Source organism: Rhinolophus sinicus, chromosome 1 (assembly GCF_057876585.1).
Source record: "Rhinolophus sinicus isolate RSI-liver-muscle chromosome 1, RSI-T2T, whole genome shotgun sequence".
Lineage (NCBI taxonomy): Eukaryota > Metazoa > Chordata > Mammalia > Chiroptera > Rhinolophidae > Rhinolophus > Rhinolophus sinicus.
The window spans coordinates 210,978,395-210,995,097 of NC_142501.1; the positions used below are offsets into that span (position 1 = coordinate 210,978,395).

General features: G+C 48.7%; 1 protein-coding gene across 2 annotated transcripts in view; it reads left to right on the forward strand.

The window, feature by feature from the left end:
- The window catches only part of STK32B (serine/threonine kinase 32B), a 263,966-nt gene extending 260,054 nt beyond the window's left edge, over positions 1-3,912 (forward strand). Inside the window, exon 12 of one of the 2 annotated variants that reach the window (XM_074321189.2) lies at positions 1,955-3,912. In XM_074321189.2, coding sequence (XP_074177290.1) covers positions 1,955-2,093 — 139 coding nt within the window. In that variant the 3' untranslated portion in view covers positions 2,094-3,912. The remainder of the gene's footprint in view (positions 1-1,954) is intronic. The other variant, XM_074321198.2, reaches the window with a different exon arrangement.
- The last annotated feature ends 12,791 nt before the right edge of the window (positions 3,913-16,703 follow it).

Here is a 16,703-nt window from a genome sequence, read left to right on the forward strand (position 1 = left end):
TCCAGTTCAAATGCTGCCTCTTGCAGGAAGCCTTCTCTGATCCACACAGGATTTCAGAGTCTGTCTCTCCCTCATTGGGGTTCCCTTGTCACGATGCTCCTCTTTCTATGCAGCTTTTGAAGTTTTATTTTGTGTTATAATTAGAAATGTACAGGAGTCTAGAGATAGTGGTGCTGGTTCCAAAAATAACCATATTTGGGTACATATGCTCTTTTAAAATAGAAAAGCCCAGCTTTGGGGCATTTAAAAGGAAATCTTACAGGAATCCATCTTTATCATGCGATAGACCCAGAGAATTGTGCAGCGTTACAGTTGTGAACCCAAGAGTGATGTCCTACTTTGCAAATAAAAGCATTTCTTTTCTTAGTCACTTGAGTTTTCCCCTAGTTTTGATCTGATTTTCTCTCCAGAGGTGCCTCAGTGTCTTCGAATGGAGGGGAGGGAAGCGAGGGGCCAGGGAGAAAGATTCCCAGCCTTGCCGAGGGAGTTGGGCCACCTCCTTCCTTCCCGTTCCATCCTCCCTCCCCACATGTCTCGTCTAGATCTCAGCTCTGTCCTTGGAGTCCTGGCCCCCCCTCCACCAGGATGATGTACTTTAACCCTGACCACCTGTCCCAGGCGTCCTCCCTGAGAACTGCCACCTCAGGAGCAGAGGGGCGGCACACCTGGTCCTGTCCTTGCAGGAGGCAATAGCCCCCAAATTCATCAAATACAGTTGTTGCTGCTGGTACTTCAGCAGTTACCTGAGGACTCGCTCCAGTACCCGTGTCCCCACCCTGTGTGAAGTGTGTCCCCACACTTCACACACACACTCACACGCACACACACGCACACACACACACACATACACATGCACACACACACCTACCTGGGATCTGTCAGAGGCCAGGGCCTACTGTATTCATCTGGGAGTCATCCACGGTGCCCTGCATATGACAAGGACACAAATTTCATTGAAATCAAGCAATAAGTCTGTTCTGTCTAACCAAACATTCTAATGTAGAAAGTGTATTCTGGCTAAATCCTGTGTCTTTCAGAACCAGGCAGAACTGCAGTATTATTTCACACCCATTGGAGACTTCACACACATTGTCTCTCATTCCCTTAGCCTCCTGCCAAGTGAAGGGTATTATCCCCAGTTTTAGATAGGGAAACTGAGGCACAAGAGAGCAGCATGACCCACGTGGCCCGAGTTGAGAGTCGGGGCTTGGGCTGAGTTCTTCCCTGCTCTCAAACTTCCTGCTGCCTCCTTCAGTGTCTCCAGTTCATGTTTGCCTGCATCACGTGCATGCAGGGACGGCTGTGGGACAGTGCGTGAACCTGAACTTGAAAATCAGAAAAAGAGGGATGCTGACATCTCAGATCGTGGAAGGTGACCTGGGGCCAGCTGTTACGTAATGCCTGGTGCAGAGTCAGTCTCACGGGCTAGTCTGTAAGTCTGGGTGCCACCTGTTGGGATGTTTGTGGGACAATCTAATGAGTGTCCCTCTCCCCACTCGGTGGTAAGCTCCACGAGGACGGGGAACACCACTGCTTTGCTCGCCAGCGTTTCCTCTGCTCCCTGGTGGTGGCTGCTCCGTCAGTAGACATTCAGTATGAGTGTACGGATGAGCGATGTGTGGGGCTCAGCACCTTTACTGACTGTGAGCGCAGGCAGATTACATCCACGCTCGCCGGGAGACTTCACAAGGAGCCCTGCGGCAGGCACTATCATCTCCATTTTATAGATGGAGAAACTGAGGCTCAGGTCGCTCACCTGAGTGCGCCTGAGCCGGCCTGTGACCCCAGGCCCACACAGGGCACACACAGCACCCTGGACCCCTGTGCTTGTGCTTCCCCGGCCAGGGGAAGAGGTGAGCGGACGTCACTCTGAGCCCCTCACTCAGTCACTGTGCTTGCCCAGGGGTGTCCCTGCTCTTGGCACTAACTCAGGCCTGTGCTGTTTTGCGTGCAGGCTGAGGAGACAGCAGGGCCAGAGCGGCCAGCTCCTGGACACCGAGGGCCCCGCCGGCAGTCAGGCCCAGGGCAAGCTCCAGGACGGGCGCAACAACAACGTGCTGGCCCACGCCTGCTCCCGCGGCTGCAGCAGCTAAGGCAGCGCCGCGGGCCTGTGGCTGCCCCCGCGGACGGTGCACACCTTTGCCCACCCACCAGAGCCCCTCTCTGCCACGACGGTCCCTGTCTCACTCCTGACAACATCAGATGCGGAAAGAGCCCTGGGCTCGGAGCTGGGGAGCCTGGGTGCTGGTCCCAGCTGCCAGAATGATTCCCTGTGTCACCTTGGACAAACCATGCCCTTCCTGTGCCTCAGTTTTCTGCATCTGCCAAAGGGGTTAAACAGCTCTCTGCCCCACCTCGAATGGCAAGGTTATTAGGAGACTCCAATAACCTCGCCAAACCTTTGACATTTATAAACTAGTTTACACGTGCAAAATATAACCGTGTTGTTGGACGTGCAGTCCCATCCCCCGAAGCACGCTGCAGCTTTGCCACTTGGTCCACCCTGGCTCGGTAGGCAGTGGCCTCCAAAATGGAGCTCAAAGGCAAAATAAACATCTGATGTGTTTGCCCTTCCCGTGGAAACACCGTTCCCCAATCCTGGAGCAAAACCGAAAGTGTCTTCATTTGCATTCTCTGCCAGGTCAGTCTTTAGACCTTCCAAGATGGCATGGCCTGCAGACCAGCCTGGTCCCCAAGGTCTTGGTGTGGCAGGAGCACTTCTCCCTTCGTTCACAGAAAACCTCCTAACCCCATTTTTAATTTCAGCAGGACCCTACCCCCACGCCACTCCCAGGGCTGGGATGGCAGGTAGATGCAAATTCAGAAGGTCAAGTTGCTGACCATCAGTCAGTAACTCCTACAGTGTCACCAGAGCTCCCAAAGGCAGACCTCTGACTCTGCACCCCCCTTCCAGGATTTCTCTCCTGGGAAGGGTATAAAGTCATCTCATCGGGATTGTCAGAGCGGGTCCCCACCAGCCATGGACGAGGAGTTCCATGTTGGTAAATTCAGAAGCACGAGTCATTATATAGAAAGTTTACTCTAGGAGGATAGTGGGCTCACACCGCAAACGGACTACGGTCTGTTCAGGAGCAGCTTGCCTTTGAATTGGAAGATGCTGTAGCACCGGGGAAAAGCTTAGACTTGGAGTCAGGCCTGTGTTCAGAAGCCAGCCCTGCTGTTCCCCACCCAGAAGTGCTTAGGCAAATCACCTAATCACTTGAGCGTCCATTTCCTTTTTTAAAAGTGGGGGAAATAAAACTTCCCTTGCAAGTGGTTTGAGGGTGACGTGAGCTCCTGCGTGTAAGGCACCCGCTCACTGAAGGGGACCACTCGGTCAGCAGCGTCTTCATTGCTTGGAGACACTTTCCTGTTTCACTCTGTGGGCTGGTCAGTGGTGGAAATGAGCCTGGTGTTTAGGGTTCTTTGCACTTCCTGGTGTCGTTAATATCTGTATATCCGCGTCGATGTCCAACTGTGGTTTTCTGTTTTCATCCAACTTCCAATTTTCCCTTGTTACATTATAAGGCAATCCTTGGGGCTGTCAAGCTCTTAGATTTCTTAAGAGACATTTTAATGTATGGCGTGGTTTTGTAGTTTTATTTTTTTTTAATGGTCATTGTTTTCCTCCTTTGAACCAAGGCTAGTTCTACATGGTGTTGTCCACGTATGTCTACTCGGCTTACACACTTTTTATTCTTCATGCCCCATCGGCACGTCCTGTCCCCTCCAGGAAATCACCGGGCTGCTTCTCTCTTCACTATGACCCTGGCAGCACTTAGGAGTTTCTCAGTGGGCGAGCTTCATGAATTAGGGGCAGGAGCTGGAAGTAGCCCACGAGACGCTGGATTTCCTGACTCTGTTCAAGTTGGTGTTGTTCCTTGTTCAGAATAAACTATTTCTTGGATGTTCCTTCCTACAACTTTGTTCTTATTCAGGGTTGGGTGGGATGTGCCATGTCCTCGAAGAGTCAAAACCTCAAGTATAATGAGACACATAGCGATGGGGTGGGGGTGGGGGAAACAGTCAAGTCCGTGACGTCTGCCCACAGAAGAAAACCAAACTTGGCAATTCAAGGCTCTCTCCAACTTGATCAGTTTACATTATTCTCACCATTATGACTATTATCATCATTGCCATTGTTAGTTTATACTCACACAGCTGCACTCTATACACTAAGGCAAAAATACAGGCAATTCTCCACCGAAAGAAAAACGCTCGTAAAATGTCCTCCGATTACGGGCGAAACCTTTACCCAGTCCACACACGGGTGCAAATGAACCAGTGCTTCTTTGTGGGACGCCTTCGTAGTCCACCTCCCTGCTTTGCCCTTCCTGTCTTCTCTCCCTGGGATGCCTTTCACCTCCCACCACTACCTGTCAAAATAGGACCAGTTCCGCCTCTGTCGGGATGCAGCACTGGCCCAAGCCAGATGTGCTGTCACACATTTCCTGTAGCTTCCTAGGGGCTCTGGGTGCTGCCAACTGCACAGTAGGGTTACTTTTGCCGGTGGCTTATGCTGCTTGCCTTCAAGCTAGCGAGAGAGGACAGCTCCTTTTCATGTCTCTCTCCTCCCACCCTCCTTCTTCCAATCCTGGCTCATAGGTAGTCAGTGATGTTTGAAAGAATGAGGTGAAAGCGAGCCCAGCACAAATCCTCGAGGGGGTAAAGCTTGCTTTTGGCGTCTTCCTGCTCCCGGTCTGGCCTCACTGCCCCTTCCCAGGGCTTTCGTCTCTGCTGGTCCCAGTACTTTCCTAGGGGCTGCCCCGGAACGGAGTGCCCAATCCTCACCCCCTCTTCAGAGCCATCTCTCCTGAGTTCCAAGTTCCACACGAGTTTGCTCCCGCATCCAAAACCCCATTTTCAGAGAACAGAGCCCCAGTCCAGTATTAGCGGGAAACCAATCTGATGAAAGAAATACCCAAGCAAGCATGTGTGTAGGAGTCACCTTATGATTTAAAATTCGGGCGCAGTAGGACACGCTGTAGACTGGTGGCATCAACGGGGTTCTCCTACTGCCGCTGAAATACAGCTTGGGCTTCTCATGGCACTGTGTGAAAACGCATCACATTTAGAGTAATAGTAAACCCAGAGCTGGATGCTGAGTCCCTTGCTATTTACCGGTAAATATTGCAGTATATTCCAGAATCCTCCTCCCCGAATTTGCCTGAGCAGCCACAGCATTCCTTCGTAAGTCAGAAGGCCCCCCCGCCCCACCAGTGGGGAGGGACAGCCCAGAGAGCCTGTGTGCTGGCCCCAGCCTTTGTCCTGCTGCTGTGTTGACCACCATGGCTCCTGGCCACTCACGGGTCCTGAGCCTCACTCCAGAGGCTTCTGCTAGAATGACCTCCACTCCTTTACTCCCTATCAAGCCAGTAGGGACACAGATTCAACTTGTTAAAATCAGCTCCTGTAAAGTTGGTTCCAACCCAGAGTTCTTGGGCTCTGGGCAACTCCCTCGCCTTCTCAAAGCACCTGAGCATGAGGTGGGGCTCACACCCCCTCATGTGAGCCCACACAGTGTCACACTGACCTTGGGGTCCCTGCCTCTTGATGCCCCCCAGCTCCCTTGCTGGGACCTGTCCCTCAGCTTCCTTGAGGAACCCGCACCTGTCAGACAGGTCTGCACCCATCAGACAGGTCTGCACCCATCTATACCCCAGTCCAGACTGGTCCATTTCCCTTTCCAGGACTCTCGGCCCACACACAGATCAGCTCATGAGGCAGACAGTGACTTCCGTGTCCTCATGTCTCCAATGAGGCTGCTCCCACTGGGCTCACTGGTCCTCTCCGGAGTGGGCACAAGCCAACCAATCGGAGATCCGCCCAACAAGAGCTGGCTTTGGAATGGCAGACCTGGGTTCAAATCAGGGCCCCACCCTTCACCGCGTGGCCTCACCGCAAGTCCTCACATCTCAGCATCAGTTTCTACACGCACAGGCAGAGCCTGGTAACTCCCACCCTGGCTCTTCCTGGTAGTATTTATGAAGGTCACCTCTGGGGCTTGAGTGAGCATACGTGTTAACTCAGAGACCTTTGTACAAAGCACAAGTCCTACCAGGAAGACATCATTTTCTTTAATGAAATGTATTAGGATAACAATGGTTAATAACATTATATAAGTTTCAGGTGTATACAGCCAAAGAAACAAAAAGGCATCTACCAAATGGGAGAAGATATTTCCCAATGATACATCTGATAAGGGGTTAATGTCCAAAATTTATAAAAATATCATACAACACCAAAACAACAAACAATCCAATTAAACAATGGGCAGAGGACCTGAAGAGACATTTCTCCAAAGAGGACATACAGGTGGCCAATAGACACATGAAAAGATGCTCAACATTATGAATCATCAGAGAAATGCAAATAAAAACCACAATGAGATCCCATCAGAATGGCGTCATCAATAAATCAACAAGCAACAAGTGCTGGCAACAATGTGGAGAGAAGGGAACCCGTGTGCACCATTGGTGGGATTGCAAATTGGTGCAGCCACTATGGAAAACAATATGGAAGTGCCTCAAAAAATTAAAACTAGAACCACCTTAGACCCAGCAATTCCACTCCTGGGTATTTATCCAAAGAAATCCAAAATACTATTTCGAAAAAATATATGCACCCCTCTGTTTACTGCAGTGCTATTCACAACAGCCAACGTATGGAAACAACCAAACTACACATCAATAGATGGTTGGATAAAGAAACTGTGGTGCATTTATACAATGAGTGTTACTCTGCCATACAAAAAAGAATGAAATCTTACCATTTGCAACAACATGGATGCGCCTAGAGGATATTATGCTCAGTGAAATACGTCAGACTGAGAAAGACAAATGGCATATGGAATTTGTCCACTTACATGTGGAATCTAAAGAACAGAATAAATGAACAAACAAAACAAAATCGACTCAGAGATAGAGAAAAAAAGACTGATGGTTGCTAGATGGGGTGGGGTGGGGGATGGGTGAGAAAGGTGAAGGGATTAGAAAGTACAAATTGGTAGTCACAAAACAGTCTCAGGGATGTGAAATACAGTGTGGGGAATATAATCAATAATGGGCTGGAGACACAGGAAGCAGGAGCCACAATCTGCCGTCCACTTCTCTGCCAACCAACCAACCCCCCTTGCTGGCCGCAATCTGCCGTCCGCTTCTCTGCTGACCAACCAACCCACCTTGCTAGCCGCCATCCGCCATCCGCTTCTCTGCCAACAAACCAACCCCTTGCTAACTGCAATCCACTTCTCTGCCAACTAGTCACAGCTGATGGCCATCTACTACCTGAGCCAGCACCTTTCCACGTGAGGCCGAGAGCCTGGAAACTGCTCTCTGGGACTCTGTCCCCACACCTTCCATCACCATGTATTTGATCCCCTTTAAATCACCTTCCTGTGATGCCGCAGTGCCCTGGCTTGCTCCTTATACCACCAGCCTGCTGGTTATAGGGACCCTCTGCATTGTACAGATGACGAAAGTAGGACCACTATATATAGTAGTGACATCTGTGGACGTCTCAGGAACAACCCTTGTGAGCAGCAGATTCTGATTTAGCGGGTCTGGGGTGGGGCCAGAGATTCTGCATTTCCAACAAGCTTCCAGGGCACACTGATAATACTGGGCTGGGGACCACACTTGGAATAACAAGCAGCTAGAACCTTCTGCTCTCAGGCCAACCTGGCCTTGCCCATATGTTTCATGTGTCTACAGCTGCTTTCACACTGCAACTGTAGAGCTGGGTAATTGCAACAGCTGAAAATATTTGGTCTGCAAAGCTGAAAATATTTACCATCTTTTACAGAAAAAAATCTTTTTCTGTAAAAGATCTTTTACAGAAAAAGGTCTTTTACAGAAAAAGTTTGCTGACCTCTGATGCAAAAGACACATCTGGAACATTAAGTGTGCAGACTGAAAACGTACAACAGCCTTGCTCACTGGCAATTCAACCCCATGAGGTCCCTATGGGGAAGATTTGCAGAGAACTCCACAGTCCATTTTGCCTTTATGCATTGACTGTTGTGCTTTTTCCCAACTGTGGACCCTTGTCAATAACCCCATCCCAGTTGGATATTATCAAAAGTCACCCTCTGTCTTCTTCCTCCTGTGCTAGCAGGTCCTACCAGCAGCCTTCTGTAGTGTTTCTGCTTTGTGTGGTTTAATTTCCACAACCCTTACCAGACTGCACCACTGATGGTGTGTGCCCCTTTCACCCCACTCCAGGCAGTGAACTGCATCAGAGTGAGCTGGGCATAGTTGGCCCCCAGCACAGAGCTGCCTCAAGGCTGCCCCCCAGTGGACATAGAGGTAGTGCAGGCAATCCACCTTGGCGCCCAATTTGAGCCACGTTTAGCAAATGCCTATTACTTTGATGATTCAGCCCACACGCTGTGTCTGTCACCAGTGGCTGTCTGGCCCATTTCTTCTTCCAACCTTGAACATGAAATCATGCTGAGGCCTCGCTCGTGTTTAATTTCTAACTGTCACAAAGAACAAGTACCGTGTTTCCCTGAAAATAAGATCTAGCCAGACCATCAGCTCTAATGCATCTTTTGGAGCAAAAATTAATGTAAGACCTGGTCTTATTTTAATATAATATAAGGCTGGGTCTAATATAATATAATATAATATAATATAGTATAATACTGGGTCTTTATAATATAATACCAGGAGAATAGAATAGAATAGAATAGAATAGAATAGAATAGAATAGAATAGAATAGAATAGAATAATAGAATAGAATAGAATAGAATAGAATAGAATAGAATAGAAAATACTGGGTTAATATATAATATAATATAATATATAATATAATATAATATAATACTGGGTCTTTGTAATATAATACCAGATTAATAGAATAGAATAGAATAATACTGGGTTAATATAATATAATATAATACCTGGTCTTATATTAATTTCTGCTCCAAAAGACGCATTAGAGCTGATGGCCCGGCCAGGCCTTATTCGGGGAAACACGGTAGCTTCTACTTCCTAGGTGACCACAGACAAATATGATTCATGGGTTTCCCTCTCAGTGTCTCAGCTGTTCCTATTTATTCCCATCCCCCCAAAACCCACACTTTCTAATTATTTTCTCTCTCTATGGGGAGAGGAGGTAGCAAGTTACACGCAGACCTTTCCTGGAGGTAGAGGATACCATCCTTGCATCGTCCTAATTCTAAGAATCTATTTGTACAACTCTGTGGGGACAGAGCCCCAGAAAGCAGTTTCCAGGCTCTCGACCTCACATAGACAGCTGCTGGCTCAGGTAGTAAATGGCCATCAACTGTGATTGGATGGCCATCAGCTGTGGCTAGTTGGCCGTCAGCTGTAACCAGTGAGCCATTGGCCACTAATATAACTGCTGTGGCTACGCTAGCAGCAAATGGGGGCTAGCAAGAAGATGGTGGCTGGGCTGGCAAGCGCGGATTGCAGTTAGGATGGCGGGTTGTGGAGAGTGTGGATCCAGCCTCCAGTGAGACTATAGTGCTGCCAGCGAGAATATAGTGGCATTACTCCCATATCTATGGCTCCGTGGGTGTTCCTTTTTGGCCTCACCATATCCTGCTTTCTAGTGTGGGGAGCGGGAGCTGAGACCCCGCCAGACACCCCGCACGGCAAACTCTTTTCTATGTTTAATTCTCCCCCCACCCTTTGTCCGCCTCCCCTGCCTCCCCACTCCGGTTCAAGCCCGTTGTTTCTCAGCCTAGTTGTGTTGGACACAGCTCCCTGGCCCGTGCTGGTATTAGGAGCTTTGTGCTTCCCCTCCCCCCAGGCTGTCGGCCGCGTTGTTGGTCGTCTGCTCATGGCAGCCGGCCACTCATGCTGGCCACCAGCCACTCATGGTAGCCCACGGCAGCACATGGCAGCCTATGGTCGCTCACGCTGGCAGCACACAGTAGCCCACGGCAGCACACAGAGCCCGTGGCAGCACACGGCAGTCCATGGGAGCCCAGGGAAAGCCGTTGTTCACAGTCTTAGCTGTAGAGGGCGCAGCTTACTGGCCCATGTGGGAATCGAGCCGGCGACCTCGGGGTTAGGAGCATGGCGCTCCAACCACCTGAGCCACTGGGCCGGCCCCCTATGTTTAATTCAATGGCGTTTTCTAAATAGGCATTCATTTCATTTGTCATATTTAGTCAACTCTAATTAAGGGTGAGAGGGGGGGATTCTCGGATGGTGTTCTGAGCAGGACAAGAAAATCCTGAATCCTGTTTTGCCCATCAGCCCTTCCCCAGCTCCCAGCTCCCATCACACCAGGTTCTCAAGGGAGCTCAATAGGAATCAGTGAATGACCAACAATATCGATACTGAAGCCCCAGTGCAGAGCCCTGAGAGAAGTTCCAGTTGAAGCAAGAAGCCCAGCATCAAAGCCTTAACAAGGTCCCCAATTCTTCTCAAAATGTGACCTTGGCTCCAGCCAGCTCAAGGGTGCCAAGCACAGCAGCCCCACCCATTAGTAAGACTGACCCCATCAGTGGTTCAGGTTCTAACTAATGAATGCAATCAACTTCCTCTTTCATTGTGGGAGAAATGGGGAAGGGTTGATTACACACATGCTTGGCAGAGGAAAATGTGTGGACAGTCCCTTTCTCCATTAGCTACTGAGCTGTTGCAGAGTCCAATTCTATCCAAGACCAAAATCAAACAAGCGCAGGATGTATTCACCCAGCTTCTCCACATCTCCTTCCATAGAACTTCCCCGCCCTCTCCTATTGGTCATTCACTGACCTCTTTGTGGTCACAGCAAGGGTGGAGTGCTCGAAATGCACTTCTGTATTACAGGTTCTAGCTATACCTCAGGAAGAATTTGTCCCATATTGTGTAGGGCTCTGAGTGTTGCTAGGGTCTTTACACGGATCAACCTACCCACCTGGCAATTTGGAACCTAAAACATCTATCATCCAGACAGAGGACATTGCATTGCACCAGGGGAGTCTTTCCTAAAATCCCCCGGGCTTTCCCTAATAGCTCATCGATCAACATCCAGTTATTGCCCAGCCTAAACCAATCATTGGCGTGGGGGATGGAAGTGCCTTGATTTGTTTACACCAATAGTAATCTACTCTCATAAGCTGCGGGTGGGGTCAGCTTCCTCTGAGTGATGTGGAGATGGGACATACCCCGGACCAAAGCTGAAGTTCTGTTAGGAAACAGAAGGAGGAAAACAGAGTTTGGCTAAGCACATAGCTTGGAGCGAAAGGAAAGCCAAACTTCATTGGATTTGAGAGAATATATTACATTTTTATTAGCAATGACCCCCACACACATCCTTCCGGCTCTGATTTTCCAAAGAGAGACAAGAGGCAGCAGAAGCACTGAGCTCATAGCTTCTTATTTTTCTATCTTAAAATTCTGTCCTATGAAAAGAAGAGGCCGTGAGAGGTGGAAGGGCCGACGCTGCCCTGGCAGGAGGGAACTGACAGTCGCTGAGAACCTATCAGGGACCAGGCTCCGGGCCATGCACCCTCCCTGTATCGTCTCATGGGGTCCTCAGGTTTCTGCAAGGCCAAAATCATCAATCCCTTCTCACAAAAGAGGAAACTGGGACCCAGAGAGACCCCAATTTATAGTATTTTCTCAAACCACAGAATTTTCTCAGCAAATCCATACATGATGAGTTGAAAAAGTTCCCTTCTGTATCTCTAATTCTAAAAATTAAGCACCTGGAAAGAGATCCTGCCCTGGCATTCTGTATCTCCAAGTCCAAAGTCCCAGAGGATGTGCCAAACTTGGTTGAGATACCAATTCATCCACCAATGAAGAGTGGCCAGCGGGTGGTCCTGGAAAAGCATGGCAGCTGTCCTGGAACCTTATGGGCTGACCTTAGCCATTTCTAACAGAGTATAGAAAGGGAAAGAGAAGCATTTTACAATGGAGAAGCCTGACAAACACCACCTAACCCAGGTAATCAAAGATAATGTGGGGACAGAGCCAGGAGTGCAGTTTCCAGGCTCTTGGCCTCACTTGGAAAGGTGCTGGCTCAGGTAGTAAATGGCCATCAACTGTGATTGCATGGCCATCAGCTGTGGCTAGTTGGCCCTCAGCTGTAACCAGTGAGCCATTGGCCACTAATATAACTGCTGTGGCTACGCTAGCAGCAAATGGGGGGCTAGCAAGAAGATGGGGGCTGAGCTAGCAAGAGCGGATTGCAGTTAGCAAGGTGGATTGCAGCTAGCAAATGGGGTTGGTTGGCAGAGAGAAATGGACGGCAGGTTGTGGATCGTGTGGCTCCTACTTCCTGTGTCTCCAACCCAGCCGCCAACGAGACTATAGTGGATGACTCCCCTACCTATGGCTCTGTGGGTGTTCCTTTTTGGCCTCACCATGTCCTGTGTTCTTGTGTGGGGAGCGGGAGCAGAGACCCTGTATGACGCCCTGCATGACAGATAACATCACCAGTAAAAAGCCAGGTTGATACTGTTCCCCTGCTCAGACGTGATGAACAGGGCACTTCATCAAATCCCGTAACCTCAGTCTACTCGTGAGAAAACATCAGACAAACCTCAGCTGAGTGGCTCCACACGTATCTGACCACCACTCACCATGAATGAAAAGGAAAACAAATGTCACTGATGAAAAGTCACTAAGAAGATGTGATGATGGAATGAAGTGAGGCCTCCTGGGTTGTATTGTGCAACAGAGAAAGGACATTAGTGGGCAAACTAGTGAAATCGAACAAAGGCTAGAGTTTAGTTCATGATAATACACCAAAGTTCACTTCTTAGTTTTGACAAACGCATCATGGAATGTGAAGTGTCGACATTAGGGGAGAGAAACGAATGGCATATGGGAACTCTTTCCTGCTGTCTTTGAAGTTCTTCTGTAAATCTAAAATTATTATAAAGTAAGTATTTTTTTAGATAAGTCTGTGGAAGAGCTGCATGCAGATTAGCTCCCCCAGCACTGCTCCTGCCACCCCACCGCAGCAGGAGCTTCATTGTTTTCCAAGACTGAAACTGGAGTACCGCTTTCTAAAGAAACAGAGAAATATACCCGAGAAGGGCAAACCGAGTTGCAGGGATTGGTGCTGAGGGCAGAGCTTACGTCTGAGAGGAAGGTCACCCTGTCTGTCTGTATGTCACACAGACGGATGTCAAGCCACTGGCTGACAGGCCCACCCAGGTGCAGGGCCCATGTCCACCTTCCTTTGTGGGGGAAGCTAAGAGATCAAACACGGTCATATATGCCAGGCAGAAATCCACAGAACCACCTTTAGTCATCGGCTAGGTCCTTTATGGATGAACTGAGAAGACAGGCCAGGAGCAGCAGACCGGGGGACAGAGCCGTGCACAAGACAGGGGACGAGGGTAAAAACAGAACTTTCCCCGAAGGAAATGGTCAACTCAGGGAAGAGAGCGGACTTTAAAAGATGGAATTCATATCCTCAGAGGGATTTGAGATGATATTGCAGCCATAAAACAATAGAACACGCTCTTCTGAAAAAAAGGGGGAAATATGAAAGAGTTCCTGAAAATGAAAAATTATTGCCAAAATAAAAAATTCAATAAAAGGGCTGGAGGAGTTAAGTGGAAGAATCTCATAGGACTGAGAGTAAAGAGAAAATGAGCAAAACCTGAGAGAGAGCTTGAGACATACAAGATCAATAATTGTAATGATAGCAGGAGCCGTATTGCGCGCTTACCATATGTTAAGCTGTCTACCAAGCACTGCACACACTCTTGAACTTTCACCACCCAGCGAGATACAGGCAGCTGGGATCCCTATTTCATAGGTGAGGAAACTGAGGCACGGCCATGAGGACTGACTTGTGAAAACCACACAGCCAGTGAAGGAGAGAACTGACCTCAAACCCAGACCTGGACCCCTGTGTTACTCTGCTGCATTCACAGAGGGTTCTTTTCCTCGGGTCTAGTCAAACGGCTTGGCACAGTAGAAAATTATTTTCACATAAACATAATATTGCAAAAGCTGTTATTGGCTTAAAATTTTTCAGAACCAAACCATGGGCAGAGGACAGATGCTTTCCACGTATTTAATCAAGAGAATGTGATGGGGATCTAGCCGACAGAAGTCAGGAGATGGAGGTGTGAGGTGAAGAGACGGAGAGAATTCTCCAGGTATTCATAATGGGATCTGTGGGCATCATTTAAAACTGATGAAATCACGCCCTCGCCAGGTCTTGAACAGCACCTTTGTTCAGCTCAACAAGGCTTCAGTTAACACCGCGGATGGTGAACCATGTGTTGCATGGGGTACCCAACCTGAAATCAGTAAAGAAATTGATCTTCATGCCTGTTTATAGCAAAACCAACAGAGAGCGAGTGGCCCTGGCAGATAACACATGGATCTCTCCATCTCCTGGTAAATACGGCGCCACGGGCGTGGGGGATGTGGTCCGTGAGCTCTGCACCCTTGGAAAATGCTTTGAGCTTCCTGTGGCCCCTCAAATGATCTCCTCCACCAGGTGGAACGAAGCAAACGACCACCCATGGTGTAGAAGGTGGGGATGCCGGCCACAGCAGGACGGGCTAAGACGTCGACCAAGGGTATTTCTGCCATCCTGTCGGCAGGCAAACAGTGACTGCTTTCAAACGGAAATAAATAATAAACACATGAATAATAAACAAATAGAATGGATGAAATAAGAAATAGAGCTTATTATCATCCTCATCATAAGGTGGTGATTATATCTTGTTATTAGGTTGACGCAAAAGTAACTGCGGTTTTTGCCAATTATTTTTAACCTTTTAAACCGCAATTACTTTCGCACCAACCTAATAGTATACTGTAGTTTATAACATATATATATATATATATATATATATATATATATATATATATATATATATATGTATATATACACACACACACACTCAGATACATATAATATACAACCTTAACATTATAAAGTTAATGGGGTGGATCCGTAGCTTGAGGAATTGGAGCTTATATACCTGCGGGACCCTCTTTATAAAAGTGAGTGCAATGTAGCAAACTCAGAATGAAGTCCAGGGCTTCAGAAGGAGCCTGAGAAATTGAGGGGCCTAGAGCTTGAACTGCCTTATATTTACAGTCTACCTCTGACCAGTCCATAGATGACACCAACATGTCAAGAAAACCAGGAAAATGTGGAAGGGGGAAAGAGGATAATAGAGCAAATAGACTAGACCCCTTATTTTTCAGTGTAAAAAATAACTATATCTCAAAAATATACAGGTACATAATTATAAAAACACATACATATATACACATACAATTGGGTGATATGCAATCAGAAAAAATTAAAGCAGAAATGGTTAAACATTATTTCTGCTGCAGGATTCATCTGGAGGTGGGGTAGGGGCCGTGGGAAGACTTCTGTTTTCCATTTCATCCCATTCAGGACTGTTGGATTTCTTTTTTCTTTTTTCATTTTCATGAATTGCTTTTATAATTAAAAAAGAGTGTTGTACCCGGGGAACCCCAGCCTGCTGCCCTCAGCAGCCACCTCCACACATGGGAAGTCCCTGCATTTCCGCTAAGGCTGAGCTGGAGACACTTTCATGCCAGCTGGGGCTGCAGCCCCAGACCATCCCCAGAGCTGAGGACAGGACTGCAGCAGTGGGGTGTCTTTCTGTCCGGATCAGGGGGACTACAGGAGAGAACCAGTGCAGGTCATTCTTTTCGTTGATCTCTCCCCCAAACCTCGGAGTGAACGAAAGCACAGTAGGCACTGTTGACGCCCGTCCCAGATGGCCTCAGAACCCTCTTACTAGCCCTGCGCACTGCGCCCAGCCCCTGCACGCTTTGCCGCTAGGGGCCTGCCCCTGCACCCCACAGGCTTGCCCTGGGAGCCAGAGCCTTCCCCTGGTACAGATCGCTAGAAAAGCTTGGGAACGAACTCTCCCATGGCCCTTTCCACCCCCCACCCATAGCCAGTGACTGACCAGTGCAGGAGTAGCCTGCATCTTTGCCTGGGGCGGAGCAAACTCCAAGAAGTAATCTCTGCTTTGGTGGGGTCGAGGCTGGGGTCGAGGCTGGCTTTCACCCCAGGTCACACACTGCTGCCCCCCTCAGCCTTGCCCCCTACTCCCTTACTGGGACTTTCCAGGAGCACGTTCTTAATCAATCACTTGTACCCAAATCTTGACTCAGGTTCTGCTTCCGGGAGAATGCGACATAAGGGGGGAATGGTCATTAGGAATACAGAACTGACCCAAATGGTGCAGCCCTGACTTCAGGAAGCTACAGGAGAACTATAGCTTCATTGACTGGTGCGTTCCATGTGCAGGACTGAGGAAGGAGAGTGCCTGGTTCATGATGGATTCTGCTGGCCGGTCAGGTGGGGGGTGCTTCAGCCGTGCTCCACACATGTGCTCCCTGTGGACCACTCCCGCCCCTGCTTCTCCAAGGCACTGATGCCTTCAGGTGTAGAACCTGAAGTGAGCGTGTCACGTGTGATGGCAGGTGGCTAGCACACCCGGGGGTCCCCTCAGCACCCTTGCCTTTGTGCCAGATCTCTTGGGAACAAGTTTGCAGCCCCCAACACACACACCAGGCTCTCAGCTGAACACAGGTCCAATTCCCTCTGTCTCCTGAGACTTTGCTCTTCAGAAGTAGGGTTTTTTTCTGATCTTTTTGTTTTGAAGGGTTGTTTTTTTTGTTGTTGTTCCTGAGAAAACAGAACTGAGCATCAGCAAAAAGCTGAAGATGACAAGTTTAGGGGATGAAAGCTGCCTTTTCACACTCTTCTGAGC